Genomic DNA, 27,769 nt, shown 5'->3' with positions numbered 1-27,769 from the left:
TCTAGGCCAAGTTTATATTTTATGAAGAATTTGGAAAAAGAACCATGGGGAAGCAGAGGCTTTTAGCCTTCATTTCCCCAGGCCCATGTTCTTTCTGGTCACTCTGAATGTCCCTCTTGTATTCAAGGAAAGAGACAAGATGGGAAGATCTGAAGGTGATTTGGGGACTGACCTGACAGCCTGTCCAGAAGATTCGGGCCAAGAGAGAGAATTTGAGGGGAAGGGCCTAGGCTGCGACTAGATTGTCAGACAGTCTGTAGCTAAGACATCTAAGTCACAGAGCTCTAGGTCTGGTTGCTCCATGTCATCTTTTGATTGGGGAAGGGGACAGCACAGGTTGGGGCAGTTGCTGATGTAAAGTCTAGGACAAATAGAGCAAAAAAGGCAGCATGCCAGCTTAGCCCCTTCTCTAGGGCATTGATGTTTTTGTTCCCCTTTCTGTGGCCTGGCTCAGAATTTTAAGGGGACGTCAGAATCAGCTGGACCACAGGTAGATCCCAGCTACTTCTAAGACGTTAAAAATGCACCAAAAGATTAGAAGCTCCACCAAGAACTAGGGCAGTTGGTAGAGATGTATGTGTGTGTAGGGTAATGGGTGGTGGGGTGGGATTCCTGGGTTAGCACAATAAATTAGAGGGTCACTTAGAGGTCGAGTTGTATTTTCAGTTCTTAAAAATATATATATGTATATTTACATCTTTATGTCTCTATATAATCTATACTGCAGCACAGCGGCAAAACATCTAGTTAAAAAATCCAGCAAGAATGCAGGCAGACACTCCGTGGAGGCATGCAGGCTAGGATCAAGGCAGTAGGAGGGGAGCCTATACGGTTGCCATGAGTGGTGAGTTCCAACCAATGGGCCCACCCAGCCACCAGAGCACCACCTGGACATGTGCAAAGACATACATGCACACATGGAAAAACAAAGGATTTGCAGAGAGAGGGGGAAGAGAGAGAGAGAGAGAGAGAGAGAGAGAGAGAGAGAGAGAGAGAGAGAGAGAAAGGGAAAGAAAGAGAGAGAGAGAAAGAGAGAGAGGAAGAACAAGAAGAAGAGAAGAGAGAGGGAGAGAGAGGGGTTCCTACATCAACACAGAAAGATTTCACATAGTCATTGTAACAGGCAAGTGGACAAGACCCTGGGACCTAGTTCTCATTTTAAGAAGCCTACTAGAATGGATCTCCTGCAGTTTCAAGCTACACTTGGCAGGGTTTGAAGGAGAAACACAGCCAGGCCTGGCTGTCCTGCCCCATCCCTTCATCTCCCTAGAGTGTCATTCATTCATACCTCAGCTTCTCCAGTTTCTCTGCTAGTCAGAGGAAACCATTCCCAGACTCCATGAAGAGGTGAACTTCCTTGAATCCTGTATAGATCCCAGGCCATTCATGAAGCAATTATCCCAATAAATACTGTAGTTGCTCAAAATGTACAAAGAGAAGGAGAACTGAACAAGACAACTCGGAACAAGAATCTTTGGCTAATGAGAAAATGTAAACCTCTAAGGAGACCTGATTAAGTCCAGGAAAAATGTGTAAGTGTAAAGAATTAGAGGGTCTTTCTTGGTGGTGCTCATGTTTGTTCTGAAATAATTTAGTCCAGCCTGTATTGAGGTTTTGAGAGTTTTTGTAGAGTCCTAAGCAGTGTGAGTTCTCCTTCCAACTTTCAAGAGCTACAGCTGAGATCTTGATGGTGTTGGAGGATCGTCACTTTTTGTTTCATCTTCACGATATCTGCGACGCCACAAATTACCTTCAGAGAAAAAATAAGTATAGAAATTATGAGGTTGGTACTTTGCCAGATGCCCAAAATGTATGAACCCCCCCAAAGAACAGAATCTGTTATGAGACAGACTGGTTTGCTTCTGCTGTAGCAACTATCTCTGAATCATCAGAGAAAACCAGCAGATACCAAATGAGCCAAAAATAAATGGAATGCACATATGAAACTACTCCATGAGTAGACTCCATCAGAGTCTTCAGAAATACTTTTAAATGCCATGGTCTTCTAACTGGCAGATTCTTAGGGAATCAGACCAGTTAGACCACACCTGAGAAAATATAGCTTAATCCAAGAAAATCTCTTTTGGCATCTGTGCAAACTCTCAGATCCTCAAAGAAACAAAACAAACTGCTTCCCTCTAATCATGTTTTTCCATGTGTGCTACTGCTATAGCTCTCAAGTGCAGGTTACTTAGGCCCCAAATTTAGGAGAGACTGTGGATATCATTGAATTGATACAAGTGATAACTCTAAGAGAACCTTGAGTCCCAGTGACATCTCAGCAATGCTTAGGACCAATCATGAAGAAGGATGGGATGGAACCAATATTCAAAGCATGAAATATATTGAAATTTTTCATTTCCAGGAACTTTTACCATAACAGGGGAAATAAGTGTTTAGATAGGTCATAAAACCTGTTCTTGACTCTTAGGAATGGGTCAAGCAGAAAAAGTATCTACCTGATTGCATTTTTCTTTTAATCTATACATATCATAGAGGCTACTCAGCAACATTACTTCTCAGATTCTTCCCTTTCCAGTGTCCATATCATTTTCTAACCCACACCATGTCCAAAAGTCTGCTTGGCATTATATAAAGTTGGCTTCAAGCTGGCTCCATCATCACTGTGCCTGTGAATTTGAATGGGGGTTTCCAGTCCCTGGGAGGTACCCAGGCAATTAGGGAAGTCTTTGTGTTCTTTATACATGTAGAAGAGACTTACCAATAAAACCATAAAATCTTTGGCCTGATTTAGGCTTGTCTTCCTCTTCTAGCTTCTTCTTCCCCAATTTGGGGAACTTAATTTTCAACCTGAGGCTTCTACTATCAGTATCTGAAGATTTTTCCTAGAAAACCATAGCAAGAAGAAGGTCAAAATATTAGTCACCTAACATTCAGAAATAATTCCTAGGGGCCTGGCAATGTGATGGACAAGAATGGCTACAGAAAGCAGGTGATTCTATTCTCTATCCCCAAGTATGAGAGACAAGCTCGGTTACATGCTCTAGGAAAAGAACTGATCTTTACAAAAAGCCAGGTGTCTTGCTAGATACTTCAGTAAATGTTCTCATGTCAATCACCCAACCTGGCAAAGGTTGCTTATATTTATATTAGAAATGAGGAAGCAGAGTCTCAGAGAAGTTACTTGAGGTCACGTTGCTAGAGATTGGAAGGGTGAGGTTGCTAGGGCCACTGTTAGCTCATGTAGCTCCTCTGCATGTATTAGGAAAAAAAGGTACTCCTTCCTTCAGACATGAAGTCGATGAGTGCCCACTCACTCCTTGACCACATACCTTCCTATAGGGAAGATCATGCCTCCCAGGCCACCTGCTTGCCTGTCTGGAATATAGAGTGGTCTCTAAACAAAGCTCTTAGTTATGTGGGTTCTCTGCTGTGCAGATCCTATACACTCTAATTCCTGCTCAGCCTCCTAGTCTCTTGCTCCTTTTACTACTGGTCTTAGTAAAACATCATTCCAAGGTTAACTTTTTTCCCCCTGAGGTTAACTTTGTTGCCAGAAAATCATCCAAACACATCTCAAGAAGCTTTGGGATTACCTTCCTTTGGAGACTATTTGTGTCTTCAATCCCCCTCCACTAGGAGCAGAGTTTCACCTGGCCTCTTCTTCTTCCTCTCTGGCTCACACTTACCCCCTCTCCTGTAATACTGCTCCTGGTTATACAGACCAATCTTCAGAATTGTCTTTCAGGCTGGGTGCAGTGGCACACATCTGTAATCTCAGCAGCTCAGGAGGCTGAGGCAGGAGGATCGTGAGTTCAAAGCCAGCCTCAGCAATTTAGCAAGGCCCTAAGCAAGTCAATGAGACCCTGTCTCTAAATAAAATACAAAATAGGGCTGGGGATATGGCTCAGTGGTTGAGTTCAATTCCCAGTACCAAAACAAAACAAACAAAAAATAATTGTCTTTCAGAATAGAAGGATGTCTCTTCATTCAACATCTTGGGAAGCCCAATGAATAACTATCTCTCATCCTGCTATTCCCCCAGCAAAGTGGATCTGAACCTTCTGTGACCTAAAGGTGAGCAAGTTTGGTTTCTAGTGAATAAGAAACATCTTCCTAGCTTTCTTTCTGTCCATTTAGTTGTTCACTAGCATGCCTTTTATTCTATGGAAATATTGTAGCTCAGAAAAGAGTTTATGTCTCAGGCTGGGAAGACTCATATATACATTGGAATCTCAGGGTAGGGGATGTGTTTGTCTCATTTCTCTCAATAACTAATGCATTTTCTAGATCAGAAGCTTGATGAGATAGAGCTGAACTGGGTAATAATAGAATGGGGTTTTTATGGTTTGGATGTGAAGTATCCCCCAAAAGCTCATGTGTGAGACAATGCAAGAAGGTTCAGAGGAGAAAAGATTGGGCTATAGCCTTAACCTAATCAGTGAATTACTACCCGAATGGATTAACCAAGTGATAAGTGGGGGCAGGTGGGGTGTGGCTGGAGGAAGGGGTTGATTTGGGGCATGGCTTTGGGATATATATTTTGTATCTGGAGAGTGAAGTCTCTCTCTCTCTCTCTGCTTACTGATCACCATGTGAGCTGCTTCCCTCTGCCACACTCTTTCACTATGATGTTCTGCCTCACCTTGAGTCCTGAGGAATGGAACTGACCTTCTATGGACTAAGACCTCTGAAACTGTGAGACCTCAAATAAACTTTTCCTCCTCTATGGTTGTTCTGGTCAGGTCTTTTAGTCATAGAAGCAAAATAGCTGACCAAAACAGGAGTGCAATAAAAGTTTACTTCCTTTGCTGTCTTAACATTATGTTTCCTTCCCCAGAGAGCTATTGATCAAAAGCATCAGGTACAAACAGCCTTGGAAAGTTCTAAGGTCATTAGAGAAAGTTATTAAATATTTTAATACATGAATTGGAACGGGGTGCAGTGGCACACACCAGTAATCCCAGTGACTCTGGAGGCTGAGGCAGGATTGCAAGCTCAAAGCTGGCCTCAGCAACTTGGTGAGGCCCTAAGCAACTTTGAAAGACCATGTCTGAAAATTAAAAAAAGAAAAGAAAAAGGGCTGGTGATGTGACTTTGTGGTTAAGTGCTCCTGGGTTCAATCCCCAGACAACACATACACAAAAAGACATAAATTTGTATATACATTTCCTCCAAAATTGTACTGTGTCTCTATATACCACTCACATGCATATAATTGGTGTATAGAGACAGAAAACAGGTATACTGAATAGAGGGGCTAGGGATTCCAACAGGTTGAAACGAATTGTTCTATGGTAGGGAAGTTTTGAGGAATTTTTCATACCATAAAGAAAATAATTTACCTTGTGACAGGTGAACATCTTTGGGTCATTCAATTGATGAGATGGGACTATTTTTCAATCTTTAGAAAGTGTTCAGAGTTGTTAAAACATGACAACATCCTTGCAACTATATTGGAACAACTGCTTATATGCTTGATTTTCTTTTAAACCATGTACCTCATGTACCTGCTAAGGAGAGCCACTGAGAGGGCCTGCTCTCTCAGCAGCAAGAGAGGTTATATTTGGAAGATTTAACTACCAGTATGGCCTGGACACTGGCCATAGAGTAACTGCAGTATGAACTAACCATTATGATAGTTGTTGTCTGTGAACAACTGGTATGGCCATGCTGGTTCATATCAGATGAAGTTCAGCCCTGGCATAGGTAACTGAGCAGGGAGGGGGAATCTGCAGCCATGAGAACACCATAGGGAAAAAAAAAAAAAAAAAAAACAATCTTTCTTCTTCCTGATAATCTCTTGCTATAGAGTGGCTCTTCTTTCTTGTTGTTTCCCCATGGTCACCTTACATTTCATGTTTTCTGTTTCATTCTTTCACTTATGATGAGGAAATGGGTAGGAAGAAGCTCTGTTAAAGCTGAAGCTGGACTCCTGCTGCATCAGCCACCATGTCCTGACCCACACTGGAAGGTAAGGCACCAAGGAAGAATTCCCTATCCCTTTATTGTCCATTCCCCATGTTACGTACCTCTGGAACCAGGATTGGATTCATCCAGTAGATCTCTGATAACTTTTCAAACTCCTGACTCATGACATCCAGGGCATTCTGTAGTGTGGCCTCAGCCTCAGCATTTCTTAGCTAGAGACAAGAAAAACAATGAATGACCAATGCCTTGCACCCTGCCTTCATAGACTCTTGCCCTCTCCTGTATTCCCAGTCCCTGCTAGTGGGGGACAACTGGGAGACAACTTTTATCTCCTTTGGATGGCAATCAGGCTCTTTTCTTTCTCAACAGGAAGATCCAGGAAACAAACAAGTGGTGGGGCACTCCCTGCAGTTGGGTATGCTCAATTTGGCAAGCAAAGTCTTTTTGTCCAATATCACTGAATTCTTCCCCTACAACTTAGGGTCAAGGACAAGGGTCCTACCCTTAACCTCTAGTTGCTGGAGCTTCCCAGTGTCCTCTTGAATAACAACTGCCAAATTTTGAGCACACAGTCTATGTCAGGCACATGCATACATAATTTCATTTCACTTTCCAAATATTCTTATAATACCTTACAAGGGACCATGGTTCCAATTTCATAGTTGAGAAGGCAGACTCAAAGAAGCTTAATGCTCAGGATCACATAGCTAGACAGAACCCTCATTGGTTTAATTCAATACTCTACAACCTATACCAGAAAGGACAGATGGGGTGCTCAGATGTTGGGGGAATCTTTATTACACACTTACTGTAATTTTAAAACTATATTATGTATTAAGGAGAGTGGGCTAGAGAGAGACTGGCTCAGATTTTCCCTTCCTGGCAGAGGGTCTGCCTCCCCAGACTGTTGTAGCCCCTATGCTCTTGGTAATTAAGAAAAAAAGTTTCAGATGGTTTGTTCTATAGGTTCAGGAAACCAAACTTAAGTGCTAACAGTAATCCCCAACACCCCAGGATGAACTCCTTACAGTGCATGGGAGACATAAAATAAATTCTTTTGAGACCATCTACAATTCAGAAGAATCGAGTGCTAGACCAGCAACACAGGTGAAATCATTCTTGCCCCGGTAGATAATGAGCTGGGGACACAGAAGCACGCTGATATATTCAGCTCTGACAGAGCTAAGCTACACTTGTCACTTGTTCACCTAACCTGACCTCACCTCTCCTGCCCACCATGCCATCTATTTTATTTTTATTTTGGTACAAGGTATTGAACCCAGGGGAACTTAACAATTTAGCTACATCCCTAGCCATATCTAATTTTGAGACAGGGTCTCATTAATTTGCTTAGGGCCTTGCTAAATTGCTGAGGCTAGCTCTGAAATTGCAATCCTTCTGCCTCAGCTTCCCAAAGTCCTGCACCACTGGGCCCAGCTTCCAGCTCTACTTTTAATCTGGCATGTCTGTGGCTTCTTGCTGTGCATGGGCCACTTGCTGCTCCAGTCATAGGTAGTCTTCCTGGCTGTCACAAATAGATGGCAAGTGAATGGGCAGGGGATGGGGTGGGAAGTTCTGGCCAATCAGGACAGTATATAAGGAGGAGACCAGACAGTATTCAGAACTAACTTCTTTTTCTCTATAGCTAATGACTTAGAATAATACAGAGTGGCCTAGATACACAGGAAAAGTATATTCCCAGTAAGGGAAGTGGGAATAATACTGGGTGGAATTCATTTTATTAAAAATCTACATATGCATATGAGAGAAAACATTTGACCCTAGATTTTCTGAGTCTGGTTTATTTCACTTAGCATGATTTTCTTCATTTTAGTTAATATACTAGCAAATGTCATTATTTCATTCTTATTTAAGGAGGAATAAAATTCCATTGTGTATATATACTAATTTTCTTGATCCATTCATCTATTGACAGGCATCTGGGTTGATTCCATAATTTGACTATTGTGAATGGTGTTGCTATAAACATTGAAGTGCCTGTATCACTATTCTATACTGATTTTAGTTCCTTTGGAAAAATACTGAGGAGTGGGATAGCTGGGTCATATACTGGTCCTATTTCTAGTTTTTTAAGGAATCTCCATACCACTTTCCAGAGTAGTTGTCCTAATTTCCAATCCCATTAATGATATATGAGTATACCTTTTCCTCCATATCCTCGTCTGGCTGAAGTAAGATGAAATCTCAGTCTATTTTTGATTTGTATTTCTCTGATTGCTAGAGATGTCAATTTTTCCCCATATATTTGTTAGCTATTTGTGCTTCTTCTTGAGAAATTTCTGTTTAGTATTTTTCCCATTTGCTGATTGGGTTATTTGTATTTTTGACATTGAGCTTTCTGAGTTCTTTATATAATCTGGGTATTAATCTCCTGTCAGAGGAGTAGCTGACAAAGTTTTTTTGCAAAATATGGAAAAGAAGGTGGTGGGGCTGGGATTAGATATCAAAGAGGTTGTGAGGGGAATGGGAAAATAAACAAGGAGAGAAATGAATTACAGTAGATGGGGTAGAGAGAGAAGATGGGAGGGGAGGGGAGGGGAGATAGTAGAGGATAGGAAAGGTAGCAGAATACAACAGTTACTAATAGGGCATTATGTAAAAATGTGGATGTGTAACTGACGTGATTCTGCAATCTGTATTTGGGGTAAAATTGGGAGTTCAAAACCCACTTGAATCAAATGTATGAAATATGATATGTCAAGAGCTTTGTAATGTTTTGAACAACCAATAAAAAATAAATAAATAAATTAAAAAAAAAAAAGATATAGGGAAGACCAGTGGAGTAGAAGTAGGAGAATGGCAAGGAGGAAAGAAGGAAGGGAAAGGGGAAGAAATTCGGACTAAATTTAATAAAATCACGTTATATACATTTATAAATGTAGCAAAGGGAATTTCACCTCTATGTATATGTAGGAAGTACCCGTCAAAAATAATAGAGGAATGAAAGGAAGATCAGTAGAGTAGAGGAAGGAGAAAAGTGGGAGAGGGGAGGAAAAGGGGGAGGGAATGGGAATTGAAATCAAATTCCCTGCATGTATGATTTTGTCAAAATGAACGAAAATAGTATGTATCATTATAATGCTCTGATACAAAAAGTAAACAAGTAAAGAAATAAAAAAAAATCTACATCCCTGGAATGTTCCCCAGAGGCCCATAGATTAAAGCCTTGGTTTCCAGCTTGGCACTCTTGGGAAGTGGTGGAAATTATAGTAGGTGGGGACTAACAGGAGGTCTTCTGATCATTAGGAGCATGCTCTTAAAGGGAATAGTGGGATCCGCCCTTGGAGGAGATAGTTAGATCCCAGCCCCTCCTCTTTCTCTGTTTTTCATTCCTGGTCACAAAATACACATCTTTGTTCCCATATACTCCCTGCCATGATGTGCTATCTTGCCACAGTCCTCAAACAATGGAGCCAGCTGATCATGAAACTTCCAAACTGTGAGCCAAAATGAACCTTTTCTCTTTATATGTTTATTATCTCAGGTTATTTGGTACAGCATCATAAAACTGACTAACACAATCTCCTTGCCAACACTACACAGCTTACTGCCCTCCTTCCTCAAGGGAAGGAATAACACAAAAATGAAACAAATCTGTCTTCATCCCACATCTATGACAGCCTTTCTGGAGATACATGTTCATTCTTGGTTAACTGCTGCCTGCTTTCTAGCCTCATTTGCATATATGTGTATGTATGTGGGTCCTCACGAGGTCCTATGGAGTGGGAGCCTTATAAGTGTTCTGGAGGCCTCCACCCCATGGTATGATATGCTCAAGTTGGGTTGTAGGCTGGTATAGACCACCTGTCAGGTCATGAGCCTCCAGAAAGCCTAAGTAGCAATGAGAGGCCAAAATCTCATATTTCCTGCTGTTCAAAACAGCAAGAACACTGAGTTCTGTCTATACGTGTAAAGTACATCTATTGCTGTTGTTTAAAGCTCAAAGAACCTATCTTGGGGATCAGATGCTGGGACAGCCTGGCCTGATTGCCTTAGCCACTCTGCCTCCTGCACAGTGTGCCAATTAGATGTGCAAATGAAAAGGGAAAGTGGTTATACTTCTTGCAATTTCAACTCAGAAGCCTTTCTTCAAATAAACCTTAATTAGATGAGAGGCAGGCAGAGCAGCTGCCTCAGGGCCTTAGCAGCTGACCTCAAGTTGGGGTGGTCATGATCGCTTGCCTCATTAGAGCATGCTCATCAAGTGTGCCCGTGGGTTTTGTGTTCTGAGAAACATGCAACTAGTCTTATAGCCCCCAAACAGAGCCTCAATCTCTTTTCTCTTTCACTAACAGCTACCATCTATTGAGCCACTATTCTGTGCCAGGCACTTGAGATAAAATAACTTGCTAGATCCTCACAATAATCTAGGGAGGTAGGGATTACACTTCATATCCTGTTGATATGGAAACAAAGACCCAGAGATGCAAAGTCACTCTACACAGCTAGTATTATGGGTTGAGTTGTGCTCCCGACCAAAGATATGTTGGAGTCTAAAGTCCCAGTACCCTAGTACCCTAGATGGAGTTAGGGTGATTGCAGATGTAATTAATGGTTAGGTTGAGGTTATACTGGATAAGGTAGGCCCCATTCCATTATGAAGGGGCTCCTTAGAAGGAGATGGTCACATGAAGACAGGCACACAGGGGAAATGCTATGTGAAGACAGAGATTAGAGTGATGCATCTACAAGCTGAGGAACATCAAAGATTGCCAGCAAAACACCAGAAGCTAAGAAGAGGTAAGGAAGGATTCTTCTACAGGTTTCAGGGGAGCACAGATCTACTATAACCTTGATTTTAGACATCTGGCTTCCAGAACCTAAGAGACAAGATGTTTCTGTTGTTTTAAGTCACCCGGTTCTTAGTATTTTTTGTGGCAGGCTTTGGAAATGAATAGAACTAGTAAGTGGCAGATTTTGGATTTGAATCCCGAGTCCTCCCAATTTTCCCACCATTTCATATTGCCTTCTGACATGAATAAAGAAATATATAGAAACTTGAGAGACGCAGAGCAGCTCAGAAGAACTCACTCTTTTCTCCTGCAGTTGTATCAGGTATGATGAGAATACCCTACTTTTGATTTACCTGGTCTGGACCCAGGAGACATTTGTCAAAGGAGAAGGAGGGACCTTCTTTCAGGGGTATGGTAGTCCCTATGGATTAACATAACCCATGAAGTAACACAAGCAATGACAATTCCGGGTGACACAGAAAAGACTGCCAAGCAAGCACCTGCTCAGAATAATCCCATCTTGCCTGTGCCCTGGAACAACGCACAGACTCTGACCATCTTTGGATAGGATGTTTTGCCCTCCCATACTCCAACCCCCTGCACTCACCAAGTTTTCATCCAGGAAAGCTTTGGTGTCATCGTGGAGCCCTTTAAGACTAAATGTAACATCTACTGCGTCATTTCTGCTTATAGTCTAAGAGAAGAAGAAAGGACAAGAAAGGAAGGGAAAGGACAAAGACAGAGGAGTTGTTGGTTAGTAAGCATGCAGTTGGCTTCTCTGGGAAGGTAGAAGTAGGCTAGAGTAGAACATGGCTGTAGGTAAAAAAAAAGTAATATTCAAAATATGGCATAACTAGTAGAGTATGGGTACTAAGCACTCAGAACTGATGCCAGCTATATTGGTGTGCCCTACAAAGTGGCACAGCACAACTTGGCTTTTGGCATCATTGACTGGGTGCAGTAGTACAGGAAAATATGAAATATGCAAACTGGAGAGTAAATTTGAGGCCACTTGTCCCTAGGCTAAAACCATCTTTCTCATGGCAGGTGGAATTAGGTCCAATCTTCTCTCTTCTCAAAATTCCAGGCCTTGGTCTCCAGGGCTCTTCCGGCTAAGATCTGGCCCAAAATAGTTAACCCACATTTCATCATACCCTGATTATATGGCATTTTTTTAGCACTAAAATAACTTTTTTTTTTTTTTTCTGTGCTGGGATCAAACCAAAGGCCTCTTATGGTTTAGGCAAATGCTCTACCACTGAGCCACATCCTCAGCCTTGAAGTTAATTCTTAAAATTATCATATAAATCTTCTGGAAGTGGGTAAAGCCATGGGATGGCACATTTAAAATAAATGTCTAATCTGGACCTTTCCTTCAAGAAGAAAACAAAAACACCTTGGAACTTTGGTTTCACTTGCAGGTGTCCCTTTATTCAGTTATACAGGGAACCACATGGGATGAGGAAGGCCCAAGGCTAAGTTCCTCTCCATTCATTGGCCGTTTCTCCCCTGAGGTTGGTGTGGTGGATAGCCATCAGGAGAAAGGGCTAGTTCTCAGGCTGATCAAATCTGCTGTGGGATTCCCCCAGCAGCCATCTTGACCCTGTAATGAGTCAAGATGTGCTTGTCTTCCTATCCACTCTATCCATCAGTTTCCTGCCATATAAATTTGCCCAGTTTCTTCATATCCAGCCTCTGGCTCTTCTTCCCTTTGCATCTCCTTTCCTATCTAGGTTGACCCCATTCCTTCATCTGCCCCTTTGACCTTACCTCAATGGGAGTACAAGAAGCTGCACCTGCCTCATTGCCACTGTCTTGGCCATAAAATACATCATTCAGGATGGTAGCACTGGCATTCACAGAATCCATGAGGACAGACACATGCTGGTGGACCTTGCTGAGGTCATTGAGTCTGTAATAAAGCAAGGACAGATGGATGAGCTGGGAACTTAGGACTTCTGGCCTGGGGTGCTGATAGGTTGGGATAAGGGGAGAAATGAAAATCCTAGGTACTAGATTTGGACTTTTTATTCTATTTTGTTATGTTTGCTCTTTTCTAAGGAGCCACTGATGCTTGGAACTGTTTCTACTATTTTCTAAATATTCACTTTTGGCTAACTTGAATTAAGATACTAGGAATTTGAGTAGAGTGGGAGACTAAAATAGAGGAGAGTAGCTGATTCCAGAAACTCCAAGGTCCTCCTGATAATTAAGGGTGAGGATAAACATTCTTTGTATTCTTGGGTCTGGGGCAACAGGAAGACATCAAAATTCATCTCTGCCTAATGAGAAATTTCCAAGCTGGTTTATTGCTAAGCACAAAGAATATTTCCTCCATGGATTGTCAGGGAGTCAGTCAATGTTCTGAGCACTAGGTGAGATGCTTGAGGCCAGGTTCCTCAGTAGCCATTAGACAAATTGGCTGCTTCTCTCTATCCTTTCTTGAGTCTCCCATCCTTGTATCTAGGCCAGTCCACTTACCTGCTAATGAGGTTTTCTGCAAGCCGAGCTAAGTGCTGCATCTGGGCAAACTCCTCATCAGAGAGGCTATCATGAGATTCCTGGGAGTCCAGCTGGGGTTGAGGGGCAGCTTGAATTTCACTATGCTTGCATGCCCACGTTTTCATTGAATTCTCAAAGTCCTGGAGATGAAAACAGTGGCATATCCTAATGATTGCTGTAGCTAAGAGGGTACGTGACAGGTCTGTCTATGAGTCTGACATTTGTGGGTAACATGTGGGTACAATAGGTAAATGGGGAATGAGGCTCCTCTGTGCATTCCCCAGTACACCTGTCTATAGACCTACCTATCCTTTTATTCACCATCTCTTCTGTACTAGGCACTTTTAGTTTGGTCTTGAATCAGATATCTGCCTTCCAGAAGGTCCTATATAAGGGCATCATGACAGTTAAGAGAGTAGAGTTCATTTCATGCTTTTTTTCTTTGCCAAATCTAGGCAATATGTTTGTGATGGAGTTTAGAGCCAGACATACTTAATCCAATTTTCAATCATGCTTCTGTCATTTATCAGTTATGTGGCCATGAGCAATTTATTTAACCTCCTGAAATGGAAATAAATGTATCCATCTCAGGATTGTTTGGGGGTAGCATGTGAGGAAATACATGTAAAATACCCAGCACAAAGTAGGCATCTTATAAATTGGATGTCCTATCTCCTCTATTGCTGTTTCTATGGCCTGTTCGCAGGTCAGGATGGAAGATAGCCTCCTATCACTGAACAGCTAATCAATAATGACTCCTTTGTAGCTTTAGAAGATTTAGGTGAAGTGGGTGATATTTATGAATGCAGCATTTTAAGGAACCTTACATGAAGCTAAAGACCATCAATGCAGATGAAATGTTGAAAGAGCAAATTTCTCTATTACCATCTAAGGCCTAACTTTGATTCTCTGTGCAGTGGAGACTGGAGGATAATTTTGTCTAAAACTACAGGAGAGAGCTCTTTGCCTTGCTCTTTTGGACAGTGATTTGCAAGTGTCAATATATATCAGAATGTCTTGAGGAACTTGTTTATATATGCAGGCTCCTGAGAACCACTGTTCCCCATTCTGTTCAGTGGACCTGACATGGGTCCCAGGAGTATGCATTTATAACCAGCACCCCAGGTGACTGTGATGAAATGGCCATGCAGACTGCTCTTTGAGAAATTCTATTTGACTTGAAACTTTCAGTAGTCATATGACAGCTATGGATGATATAAAGTAGTATGAGAACCCAAGATGAGCCTCTCTCCTCTTACCCGATCTCTCATCAGCATCTGGGCAGCATTCTTGTATCTAATCTTGATAATTCCTGGCCTCTGGATCCAGGCCTCCCCATCCACCTGCACTGGGATACCTTCTTCACCGTCAATAGTTATCATCAACTCACGGCACTGTCAGAGAACAGGAGAGGAAATAGGGGAGAAAAATGAAGCAAGTTCTATAGACCAATCTGACAATCTCACAATCATGTCCTAAATGTGTACCTGACATAGCACTAGCAAACATATGGATTAGATTATGCCAGGGAGAAACACCCACTTCCTATGAGCTTTTTACCTCTTTGGTCTCTACCACCTCTATCTCCAATATCAGCCCGTACCTTGGTACCCACCAGATAACCTGTTTCCTCCACCCTGAAACTCTTATGCCTAGTTAATTCCTGGGATTACCCTCACATCCAGGATTGCAGATGGAAAACTCACCCCCTTTCTAGTACCCATCTAACCCCTGCCTACCTGGGCAATGCGATGATGATGCAGGTTGATGATACGGGACACGGCCATCTGCACAGAACCAAAGATTGCCACTACCTCCAGCTTTCCATCATCTATTGCAGGAGCATCATATTCCTAAGGAGGAAGAAATGGATTATATTTCCCACCCTTGAGAAACTACACTTTGTGTATAACAAACAAGGGTGTTTTGAAGACTCCTGTTAACCATTTTCTAGTTCAAGAAAAGTGGAAAAACTGCATTCTTAAAAGGGGAAAGGATAAAAGGAGGAAGCCAATCTGAGTAAAGGACACTTGGGTCACAGCAATTCTTATCCACCTTTGAGATCATAACTCACAGCCAGTTTCTACCTTGTCCAATCCAACATCATAAATTCCCAAGGCCAGCTCTGGGATGGTAATTAGCCTAGCCAGGCATGGTGGTACATGCCTGTAATCCCAGCATCTGAGGCAGGAAGATAGCAGGTTTGAAGCCAGCTTCAGCAATTTAGTGAGGCTTTAAGAATCCTAGTGAGACCCTTTCACAAAGTAAAAAAAAAAATAAAAAGAGCTGGGGATGTGGCTAAGTGGTTAAGCACCCTTGGGCTCAATCCCTGCAACATAAACAAACAAACAAATAAATAAAAACCTGAGCCTACTGTGGCTGCTAATAGAAGTTTCCAGTCTATGTTCCCTCCTCACATTGTCCACTTCCCACTGTAGTCGACCAACTCTCCTTTCTGAGAGGACTTAGCAGGGTCATGCTTTTCTCCCACCCCATTTTTTGTTCCATACTTACTGCAGTCGCTGTGTTGCTTCCCCAGAAGTTGACACCTCCAGCATAACTGGTAATGTTGAGCACTACAATGCCTTGCAGGTTTGGCAAGGAGATGGGTTCTCCATCACACTGAAAGGAAAGATAAGCTCTCATTAGCTGACTTTCAGATACCAATGTGAAAGGACATTTACAGAGATGGGAAAAGGCTCTGTCTTCTCTTCATACTATCATTTGCTTATCCATACAATAGAAATCCATCTTTCTGCCTTTCTCCTATGAGCTGTGAGTGAGGATCACAGTTAAAGCTTGGTAATAACCAAGGATATAGTGGAAAATTGATTTCCAAGGCCATGAGGTTTTCCTTCTCCATTGCCCAGGAAGGACCACTCCTTTTTCTACTAACCTCTAGATGCACTCGTTCTTCCAGTTTCCTGTAAGAGCGCTGCAGAAGTTCCTTGCTTCCCAGAAGGCCATACCATATCTTGTTCTTAAAGCGGCTGCTACAGGAAGACAAACAAGAGAAAGATGGTCATAAGGTGAATAATACAAAGATTAACGGAGCCAAGGCATGGTGGTGCACACCCATCCCAACAGGTCTGGAGGCTGAGGCAGGAGGACTGCAATTTCAAAGCCAGCTACAGCAATTTAGTGAGCCCTAAGCAACTTAGTGACACCCTGTCTCAAAATAAAAAATAAAGAGGGCTGGGGATGTGGCTCAGTGGTTAAGTGTCCCTGGGTTCAATTCCTGGGTATCAAAAAAACCCAAAAAACTGGAGGGGCTGTTGGGATAGTGTAACTGGTGTTCTTATGCAAACACATGCAGGAATGAATCCCTGGGCTCCGCTGAAGCTTCAGTATACTATTGATGAATAAATTTTCCACTTCTCCTTGCTGCTAAATATTGGTCCCGACTTGGAACAAACAGGCTATATTTAGAAAGCAATGCTCACCAAAATCCGTGAGCATAGCTGGCTGATACAAACCAGTTACCCTGGCATGTGCCATTCCAGGAGTGCAAAATTTCAGCGGCCTAGAATCAATTTTATATGAAACATCTGATTCTTGGACTGCAATTTTTTGAAGAAGTGACTTTTCTAACAAAGTAGAGAAATTTTCCAAATACCAGAGCCTTATATTAAATACTTAATTCAGTGTGATAGAATAAGGCCAGGCTTAGTAAGGAGCTTTTAGATAGTGAGCCAGTGGAGAGAATATGAGACACGTAAGAAATTGGGAGACTCAGGATGGTGTTGGAAAGAACAGGGTCCTGCTGACTGTAGGACCTCTGATAAAAACAGGTAGGCAGCTATAGTCATAGTATTGCTTACTATGAGCTTTTAAAGTACAGCCACAGATATGAGCTATCACATGAGCAACCACAGGGGATGAGGGTTGTTTTTGTTTTTGTTTGGTACCAGGAGTACTTTACCACTAAGCTACATCCCCAGCCATTTTTTATATTGAGACAGGGTCTTGTTAAATTGCTTAGAGCCTCCCTAATTTGCTAAGGCTGGCCTTGAACTTGAAACCTCCTGCCTCATGCACCCAAATCACTGAGATTACAGTTGTGTGCCACCTTGCCCAGCGAGGGAATGAGTTGTGAAATGTAAGGCTAGCACAACCTTATTTGAACCCTATTTGAAGCCAAAAATTTTCTGGGCACTTTAGTTTACTCATCTATAAAATAGAGGTTTAATTATATGGGAATGTAAAGCACATAGAGAAACCAAAACAATTCTGGAAAAAAATAAAGCAAAGTTGGAGGACTTTCATCTTCCAACTTAAAAATTACAATAAGGCCACAGGTATCAAGGCAATTTGTTACTTGCACAGGATAGGTACATAGATCAATGGAACAGAAGAGTCCAGAAATAAACCATCATTACATATATGGTCAATTGTTTTATGTATGTATGTATGTATGTATGTATGTATTTATTTGTTTAGGTACCACAGGCACTTAATCACTGAGCCATATTGCCAGACCTTTTTAATATTTTATTTAGAGACAAGGTCTCCCTGAGTTGCTTAGGGCCTTGCTAAATTGCTGAGGCTGGCTTTGATCTCATGATCCTCCTGCCCCAGCCTCCTGAGCTACTGGGGTCAATTGATTTTTGACAAAATTGCCAACACAATTCACTGGGGAAAGGATAGTTTTTTTTTTTTTTTTTTTTTTTTTTAAACACGGTGCTGGGATAACTGGATATCTTCATGCAAAAGGGTTAATTTAGACCCCATCATAAAAAAAATAACTCAAAGTGGATTATCGACTTAAATGTAAGAGCAAAAACAATGAAATTTTTAGAAGAAAACTTAGGAGCAAATTTTCAAGACCCTGAGTTAGGCAAATATTTCTTTGATATGGCATCAAAAGCATGGATCATAAAGGAAAAAAAAATAAGGAATTGGACTTTATCAAAATTCAAAACTTTAAAAATTTAGAACTTTTCACTAAGAAAATGAAAAGACAATCAATAGACTAGAAGAAACTATTTGTAAACCATCTATCAGATAAAATACTTGTTCCTCACCCCTGGTCTGTTCTGAGAAAGAGTTTCTAACAGTAATCGCAGGGGTCAGGTAGAGTGGTATGCCTCTTTTTATCTATAGTTTCAATTTATAAGGACTGTGAGGCTGCCTTAGGGTATGTCTGAAGTAGAAATGTACCACAAAGTGCCAAGCAGGCCAATGCTAGATAGGGTGAAATCAATGGGTCTAGAGGAACCAGATTAGGAATACCAAGAACAAATAGGGGGATCTTTGATATTTTGTAACCTTTCCAAGCAAGAACGGAACTAAAACTCCTGTTACAACCTAGTTAAGCTCTCACAGGCAGAAAAAAAGATAAGAAATTTGCTAAATTGAGTCAATGTAATCTGTTCTCAATAATACTAACACAGGAAGCTATTCTTATAGCAATTCACAGATTTAGACCATGATGAGAACTCCAAGTTCAGTATACCAGTGCAGTCATTACAGACTAGCCCAACATTTGGAGCAAGCTGAACAACTAGGCTAGTCTTGGGACCAGTGTATTTTACTTCCCAAGGAGCCCTTTCTTTCCGTTGCTTGTCTGAGAAGTAAGGGACATATGTGTATTGTCATTGCGTGTTTGCATGTAGGAAGGGGAGGAGGGTTTTTTCCCCCTTACTTGTATTGTCCTGGATGTTCTTCTCTTCTGGTGTTGAACTCCAGAGAAATTTTAGCATCCAGTCCAATTCCAAAGTAGTTGTTCATGACACACTTTTCTTTGAAGCGTCTGAAATGAGCCAAGAAAAGGAGAGAATGATGCAAGAAGGAAGTGATGCTGTCATTGGGTTGTAGACTTCATCTGCCTGATGGAAAATCACTGAGACAAGGCCTCTGCTGCATTAGGCACAATGCATAATGCCCTTGAGAGGCACATGTAGATGTTCTATTGTGTTAACAACGAGCCTGTCAGCTGTAAGAGAGGGTTCCCAGCCAGTTGGGAAGTGTCAATGTGATTGGGACTCAGTTAGATTGGCAGCCATTATGAAGTCAAACAACAACAAGTGCTGGCGAGGATGTGGGGAAAAGGGTACACTTGTACATTGCTGGTGGGACTGCAAATTGGTGCAGCCAATTTGGAAAGCAGTATGGAGATTTCTTGGAAAGCTGGGAATGGAGCCACCATTTGACCCAGCTATTCCCCTTCTCGGTCTATTCCCTAAAGACCTAAAAAGAGCATGCTACAGGGACACTGCTACATCGATGTTCATAGCAGCACAATTCACAATAGCTAGACTGTGGAACCAACCTAGATGCCCTTCAATGGATGAATGGATAAAAAAAATGTGGCATTTATACACAATGGAGTATTACTCTGCATTAAAAAATGACAAAATCATAGAATTTACAGGGAAATGGATGGCATTAGAGCAGATTATGCTAAGTGAAGCTAGCCAATCCCTAAAAAACAAATGCCAAATGTCTTCTTTGATATAAGGAGAGTAACTAAGAACAGAGTAGGGTCGAAGAGCATGAGAAGAAGATTAACATTGAACAGGGATGAGAGGTGGGAGGGAAAGGGAGAGAGAAGGGAAAATGCTTGGAAACGGAAGGAGACCCTCAGAGTTATACAAAAGTACATACAAGAGGAAGTGAGGGGAAGGGGAAAAATAATACAAGGGGGACAGTAGAGGGGGCAGAGAGAGAAGAGGGGAGGGGAGGGGAGGGGAGGGGTGATAGTAGAGGATAGGAAAGGCAGCAGAATACAACAGACACTAGTATGGCAATATGTAAATCAATGGATGTGTAACTGATGTGATTCTGCAATCTGTATATGGGGTAAAAATGGGAGCTCATAACCCACTTGAATCAAATTGTGAAATATGATATATCAAGAACTATGTAATGTTTTGAACAGCCAACAATAAAAAATTAAAAAAAAAAAAAGTAACATTCATGATCTTACTCATCTTTGGAGGCCTCAAATATGAGTGACTCATATTTTCCAAATATAATAGAGGAAAAGAGAGTCATTGGCTTATTCTCATAATAAACTTTTGAGCATACCAGATACAAATGTATTATGGCAGTGAAGTCTACACTATTGCTTTTAGTGACGTCTGACTTCTTTGTAATACTTTCATATCAAAACGCAAAGTGACCACACCTTTGGAGGGCACAACTGATAAAAGAGGACACATATGCACTCACCCAAAACCCAAGTAGACTTTTGAGTTTCCTGTATCCATCTAGGGTGTCAACATCAAAACTAGTGGGGTGCTAGAGCCAGGTCATACCAGCTCATGTAAACTGATTATGCATATCCGTTCCCAACTCTACCTTCAATGACATTATATTAGTGGCTTGAAATAGGCCAGGATGGGAGGTTTATACCAAGATTAAATCAGTGCTTCCCTATCTCTGAGAGCTGTTTTTTAAACATTTGCTGGCATACTATGTATCAAAGCTCACTGGGTAGACATAAACTTAAACCAGTGGTGACATGGGGACTGTGAAAATTGGAGATAGGAATAAGAATTGTTTTCTTAAACAAATTGCTTAAGAAAACAAATAATTTCTTGTTGTATCCTTTGGAGAATCTGAAAATGGATACAGTTCAGGTATTGAATCACAGATGATTTTTGTATTCATTACTCAACCGAGCCAACATCCCTCATATGAGATTAGCCTTAGTCCTGAAATTGGACTTTCTCTAACTGATGTCTAATTGATCTCCTTTTTTTAAATTTGTTTAATTTTTTTTAGTTGTTGATGGACTTTTATTTATTTACTTATACATGGTGCTGAGAATGGAACCTAGTGCCTCACACATGCTAGGCAAGTGCTCCACCACTGAGCCACAACCCCAGACCCAACTGATCTTTCTAATGGAAGGCAAGATGAGAGAATGTGGAAGAATTTGGCTGCTGGTAATAGTCCAAAGGAGTAGGACTATTGAGACAGACGTCCTTAGATTTGCTACCTAGTCCCTTAGTGACTTCTTTAGTACTTCAACCATTTACGGTTAAAGGCAGCACTGGAAAAACAAGTCCTCTGAAATAACAACTAACATGTATTATGTGTTTCTAATAATGATAGTAACTGCTAACAATAACACTTAACTTTGAATGCCATGCACTGCTCATGCAAGTATTTTTTTCTGCAAGTACGTTTTATATATGAAAACAATAAATACAACAAACCTATGTTGCATGTTCTATTTATCTTCATTACATGTGAGGAACATGAGGATCACATTGGTTAAGCTACTGTGTCATCATACAACTAGTAAGTAGAGCTGGGAATTGACTCTATCCTAGACTGTGCTTTTAACCAGGAAGAAGACATCAAAAAGTAATTGGACTAGATACTTACATTGTTTCAGGTGTAAAATATAAGTGTTCCAAGTTAAGGTTATCTAGGTCTTCACTTTTGAGAGAAGGTATAGACGACAAAGTGCCACGACGAGAACCTAGATACAAAGGACATCTCTTTGGTGTCAGATGCAAACATTAGGAGCCTTTCTGCCTGCTTGTATTTGATCTTATTTTCCCTGTTGGGGGAGGGTCAAGCTCCATTACTTTCTCCTAAATAACATGCAGTGTGCTCATTGCAAAGAGGAGGATCCTCTTAGATAGACTGGGACTTTCACTGAGGGAATAGTAAGGCTGGTCTGCTTCTTTGTTGGCAGTGAAAATAGCTTCAAATCTCTGGTTTCATCAGTACAACCTTTTCAAAGTGTGTAATGGGATCATTATTCTGGTCATTGACACATGAGATTTCATAGTATAAGGTTTCTGGAAAAAGGAGGGGGCTCTCTACTGCAGAGTAGGATTATGATTAAGAGGATGCATGAAGAACATATATTTATTCTTTGGAAACTAAATGACATGAAGAAGTCTAGAATAACAGAAGAAGAAGAGAAAGATCCTTACGATGTCTTGGGCTCATCTGGTTAAAATCCTCTGAGTCATAATCTTCCAGGAAGAGAGTTGATGCAAAGTTCTTAACTGATATTGTCTGTCTGCTTTCTTCGTCCAGAACTATAGAGAAAACATGGAAGGAAGGAAGGGAGGGAGGGAGGGAGGGAAAGAGGAATGGAAGGAAGGAAGAATAGAGGGAATGAGGATGGGTCACATTTATTGAGCATCTCTTTTGTTAGTTAATGCTAGTCAATGTGTGTGTAGACAATGGACACTCCCATTTGACCATCATATCTCCTCCATGATGCCCTTTGTACTCTCTTTCCATTTTTCTCTTTTCTTTCTTTTTCTTCTTTGGTTTGGAGTGAGTTTCACTATGTTGTGCATGCTGGCACAATTCACCATCCTCCTGTGGTATGCATGCCTGTGCTCAGCTTGTCTTGTGCTGTTGCCATGGCTTTTATAGCCATGTCTGAACTTTCTATATCTTCCTGGTACTCTTTTTTTTTGTCACCCATATACATGATTGTGAGTAGAAGCTTGGGACCAGGGAATTGGGGAGTAGGGTAGGAAACTCTCTGCTCTTCCACCTCCATTCTTTAGTTTGTTTACTTATAGGACTTTTGTCTAGACTTGGGTCTCTAGGAGCATGCCACTCTTTTACTCAATTATCTCACCCATACCTAAAACACTTGGGATATCTCCTTCCTTTCCCCAGCCTATGTGTGGTACAGCTCAGGTGCTCAGCCTATGCCTTAGCTCATAGGTTCAATTCCTACCCTACCAGGGAAACTTGATTTGTCCCATAGCTACAAGCCAAACCTATAAATCTGACATGTTGATGGAGCAGACGGAGCTTCAGTTGTGACAGAGTGGTGGGATGTTCAGATTAATCTGATCTTCATTTACTTGGAAACTAACTATAGAAATACAGGTGAACTGACTGTTTAATTCATCCACAATGCATAAGGGAGACTTTCTTTATTCCTTATAAACATGGCTGAGGTTTTGTACCTATAGGTACCAAGGCAGGGGAAAGTACCATGGCTAAAAGTCAAAGGTCAGCCAAAATGACTTCCTTGCTACTCAGGACTTCTGCTCAATTTCAGTAATTCAATTAGAACCTGTTTGGTCTTTTACCATCTTCCGATCTGATTTTTAAAAGAAGCATTGTGCTCTATATGTGTATTAAGGATTGTAATGCATTCCACTGTTGTCGTGTATTTAAAAAAATAATAAAATCAATAAAAAAGAAAAATAATACTAATAGCTATTTAACAGTTCTGGGGGAGAAGACTTAAATAAAGCAATATACCATGTTCACAAAATAAACAAACAAACAAATAAATAAATAAAGCATGTGTGGAAGAAGTGGTCACCAAAATGTTAGGTGAAGAAGTTGGGGGAGTTGAAAAGGTTTTCATACTGAGTCAGAGATTGTATATTCTTCTGAGTCCTGGGTAATGACAATCAATGTGAGGGCCATCAGGATTACTTTGAGGGCCTTATCTCTGATTAATATTTTGTCAGACATGCAGACATGAACACCATTTCCTTTTTAAATGAGTAACAGGTTGAAAACAAACAGGAGCACAGGTTGCATGACTAGGGGTGGGAGATAACAGAGCTTTGAGCCAGGTCTCTTAGCACCCGTAATTGTTTAACATTAGTGTTAGTTGACTGCCTGGGAGATAGGAGTAGCCAAAGTGGCAACTTATCATGACTGAAGCATTTCAAATTAGTACTCTGAGGACTGACTTTCAATACAATATGAATGCAGAATCTAATCAAATTTAGGTAGTGAGGTCAGATAGCAAACCCAGAATGAGGGAAACCAATCGACCATCCATTGGAACCTTCTCTTTCCCCTACTTCAGTCATCAAAACCCCAGGCCCCATACCTTGTTCAACCTGGAATATGATGAGCTTCAAGGATTTCTGGAGATTCTGAGCCTTTGTGGCCAGCTCCAACTTGTACTTGGCTATGTGGTCTACTTGAGGGACGAAGGGCTTTCCATCTGCCTTGCCACCATCTGTGTATACTGTAGCACTTTTCTCAACAGAGGTAGCTGCTGCCTCCTCAGCCAGGACATCAATCAGGACACTGAGCTTATCATACATTAAGTCGCTCTGTAAAGCGAGGAAGGGAATGGCTCATTGTTATGAGGGACCAGAGACTGACAGGACAGAATAAGGAGTTGGGGTAGGGGTAGTGGGAGAGATGACAAAATGTAGTAGTTTTCTGAGCATAGAAAAATCGCATATGAGGAGATCAAACACATGGGGAAAGAAATACAGGGCTAGATATGATGACATACTCAAAGGGTATTGGGGGAATCAAACATGCTTCATTTGTTTCTGAGCAGCCTCAGGCATCAATGTATGTTTCCAAGTCTTTCTTGAGCCAGACTGGCCTATAAAATGATGTATAACATGGAAAACTTTAGGAAAGATAAACATTTCTGGATGGCATGTTCATGGGCATGCTCATGTGGACGTGAATGGTCTCTGCACCGGTGTTGCTAGCTGCTTTTGTATGAGTGTATGCTTGAAGATATACATTTGCTGCATGATTTATTATTTTGATTCCTAGCTTCATCACTTAATAGTTTATGATGTGAAGCAAATTACTTAACCTCTTTATTCCTTTATATTCTAGGGAAGCTGTCAGGTTTCAATAAATTAATACATTAAGAGCACTTAGAACAGTCTCTGGCAAGAATAAGTGCAATGTAAGTGTTAGCTATTGTTGTTACAGAGGTTAATGCAGGCATAATTCTAGTGTGTGTTTATATGTGCTTATTTTCAAGTATGTTCTGGTATATATACTTAGTGCACAGTTGTGTCTAGTTGTGGGCAGATGTTTGGCATATGCTAGGTACACAGCACGTGTGTATGCATGCATAATGCCATTCTTTATTTGGCAAAACATGGAGGGTGACAAGTTTGAACCCTCCCCATCAGGAAGGCTCAACAGTTGCCCTTCCTTGTTTTTCTTTTACAATTCCCAGTAAGAGGCACATTTGCTTTGTTTAAAAAACCTGAAATACTGCCATTTTAATATGTAATCAACATAAAATTATTAATGAGTTATTTTTACATTCCTTTTCTCCATGATTTTTATTACACATACTAATTGTACAAATTCATGGATTTTACTGTGATATTTCCATATATGCATATATCATGTATTGATCATGTCCTCCCTCCCTTCTGTTCTCTCTCACTTTCCTCTCCCTCCCTCTTCCCCCCAGTCCCTATCTCATTCAAGGAACCCTTATATGCTGTTGATGGTAATGTAAATTAATACAGCCACTATGGAAACAATATGGAGGTTTCTAAAAAAAAATAGAAATCCCATATGATCCAGCTATCCCTCTCCCTATTTTTATTATGGCACTGTTTATAGTAGCTAGGATATATAATTAGCTGAGGTGTTCTTCAACAGGTGAATGGATAAATAAAATATGGTCTATATACACAATGGTGTATTATTCAATCATAAAAAAGAATGAAATAATGTCATTTTCAGGAAAATGAATGGAACCAGAGGACATCATGTTAAGGGAATAAGTCAGGCACAGAAAGACAAGTATCATATATTTTGTCACATTTGCTTTCATTGTAAAAAGGGTCCCTGGCTCCACAAAAAGTGGAGGACAAAAAGACAAAAGGAAAAGAGACTTACCTTCAAAATCACAGACTGTACTGCTGTGTTGTTCTGCTTTATCTGACTCCAGGCCTTTACAATATCTTCCACAAAATCTTCCACTGCTGAGCACAAGAATCTGGAAAGAAGATAGATGGCATGATGTGACATGGACCATGCAGTCCAGAGCCCTATCTTCCATCTTTTTCTGTCCCTCTTTCCTCATCTCTCCTCCCTTTCTCCCTGTCTTTTTCTCTCCAACCGTCCCCTCTTCACTGCCCCCCCCCATATATATGGTAAAATATGCTCCACTTCCACTTTAGTTCAGTTTCAAACCACTTTCCAAATGAAGTATCTAAGGCAGGTTGACTAGGATTTTTTAGTCCTAATTCTGCATTTCCAAAATAGAGCATTTATTTGGTTCAAGTTAGGTCAGGTTTTTGCCCTGGGTCAATCAGCTCTGATTCAAGGGCCTCGATAATAAAGTATAAACATAATGACATCAGGAGGGCTCTCCCTGTGGGGACTAGTTTGCAAAGGAGAGTGTGATAGCTTGAGTATGAACCGGGGAAGAATGAATGACTGACATATTTGGGAGGAGGAATGTGTTGCTCAGGTTATGAAAGAGCAGCTATAAGTAGGTAGGTACTATAGAGATCTTTCCCAGTGTCAAAGATGGAAAGCATAGTATATGAGCTGTTGAATGGTCTAGAGTGTTGCATTTCCCTCCTGTGACCTTCCTTCCAAATACCTGTCTTGCAGTTTTGTGCTTTTGGAGTGGCTGGACCTCTCACCTCAATAGTATCTTTTTTTCTTAAACTTTGTATTCAGAAGGTTTGAGTTGGGAGAGATCCAATTAGGAAATATAACTACACACTTTCCTTGGCCTCAAAAACCCAAGGTATCAAAATGAGCCCTGTGTATGTCCTTGGAAGAGTCTGTGAGGGGCAAAATTACCCCTAAAGAACCAGAGAGAAAGGAATACTGACCTGGTTGCAATGATCATCTCCGTGGGGAACTTGGCCCTCAGGACTTTGTTCAACTCAGTGGTTGCAGATTCTACGTGTTGGATGGCAGCAGTCTAGGGGAGGAAACAAGTATAGAGCCCTGAAGTCTTAGCACTGTGACCTAGCATGCTGCCCATCCTCACCCACCCCACAGCCTAATTATTTCTTCCTGACTCTTGTGAACAACTCAATTGCCTTTCTGGAAATAATCACAATCAAAGAATTCTTGTTGAAGGTCCCCAGAGATAATCGTGGCTCTGCAGTCATTCTAAAAATTAGAGATATATTCTGTGTCTTCTTATTTAAATTAGTCATCAGAAACTCAGATGAAGATTCTTCAGATACATTTCTATACTCCTCCTATGTTCAGGAGCCCTAGGTTTCTGTGATACACAGGTACTCAAAGAACCATAGGGAAAATGCTAGGTGCCCTGAAATCCAGGAAATGGTGGAGAAAAGATGGCAGAAGGGAGTTAGGTGTTGAGTCCCGACTTCCTTATAACACAGAAAGGAGGTAGTGAAGGAAAAGCAGGATTGAGAGGTGGGTGACAAAATAAATGCTGTAAGACTCAATATTACAAACTCTGAGATCTGGAGAGACTGGAAGATAGGTTATCAGAATAGAAATGTGTGCAGAGTTCTCCAACCCTGAACCCAGACCAGGGTGGGGGCAAAGGGGAGGGGCCACAGAGAGAGAAAGAGGGAGCAGAAAAACTCTTAAGCTCACCCACTTCAAAACATTTGGAAAGGCAAGTAAAATTTCAAGTGTGGTGGGAATGGCAGTGTCCTTGAAGCAGATAACAACTTAAAACCAAATCATGAAAAGGAAGCTGTGCTGGGGGGTCTGCAGCCATTTTGTGGAGCCCTCAGCCAACCAGTCACCCCTTTCAATCAACAAGGCATCTTCCCACATCCAGACAGCTGCAAATTAAACCCAGGAAGTCCTGTGCAGAGACCTCTTCAGAATCTGGCTAGAAAGAACTTCTAGAGGAATTGCTGCTACTGAGACCCCCTCCCCCTCATACAAACAAGGGGAGTAGGTGGAGCAGACCTGCATGGGGAAGTGCACCTAACTCAGTA

General features: G+C 41.2%; 1 protein-coding gene across 1 annotated transcript in view; it reads right to left on the bottom strand.

Moving 5' to 3' along the window:
• Positions 1-1,670: 1,670 nt before the first annotated feature.
• The window catches only part of Dgkk (diacylglycerol kinase kappa), a 132,450-nt gene continuing 106,351 nt past the window's right edge, over positions 1,671-27,769 (bottom strand). Inside the window, exons 13-28 of the mRNA XM_071606589.1 lie at positions 26,672-26,763; positions 25,722-25,821; positions 23,935-24,163; positions 22,046-22,153; positions 21,486-21,582; positions 18,793-18,900; positions 16,045-16,141; positions 15,663-15,770; positions 14,888-15,001; positions 14,408-14,542; positions 13,128-13,288; positions 12,417-12,558; positions 11,254-11,340; positions 5,994-6,104; positions 2,723-2,846; positions 1,671-1,750 (exon numbers count right to left, since the gene is read on the bottom strand). Of these exons, the coding sequence (XP_071462690.1) occupies positions 1,671-1,750; positions 2,723-2,846; positions 5,994-6,104; positions 11,254-11,340; positions 12,417-12,558; positions 13,128-13,288; positions 14,408-14,542; positions 14,888-15,001; positions 15,663-15,770; positions 16,045-16,141; positions 18,793-18,900; positions 21,486-21,582; positions 22,046-22,153; positions 23,935-24,163; positions 25,722-25,821; positions 26,672-26,763 (1,893 nt within the window). The remainder of the gene's footprint in view (positions 1,751-2,722; positions 2,847-5,993; positions 6,105-11,253; positions 11,341-12,416; positions 12,559-13,127; positions 13,289-14,407; positions 14,543-14,887; positions 15,002-15,662; positions 15,771-16,044; positions 16,142-18,792; positions 18,901-21,485; positions 21,583-22,045; positions 22,154-23,934; positions 24,164-25,721; positions 25,822-26,671; positions 26,764-27,769) is intronic.

Source organism: Marmota flaviventris, chromosome X, assembly GCF_047511675.1.
Source record: "Marmota flaviventris isolate mMarFla1 chromosome X, mMarFla1.hap1, whole genome shotgun sequence".
NCBI classification, from domain to species: domain Eukaryota; kingdom Metazoa; phylum Chordata; class Mammalia; order Rodentia; family Sciuridae; genus Marmota; species Marmota flaviventris.
Note: the sequence above shows the minus strand (reverse complement) of the source record. Positions and strands in the feature narration are given on the sequence as shown.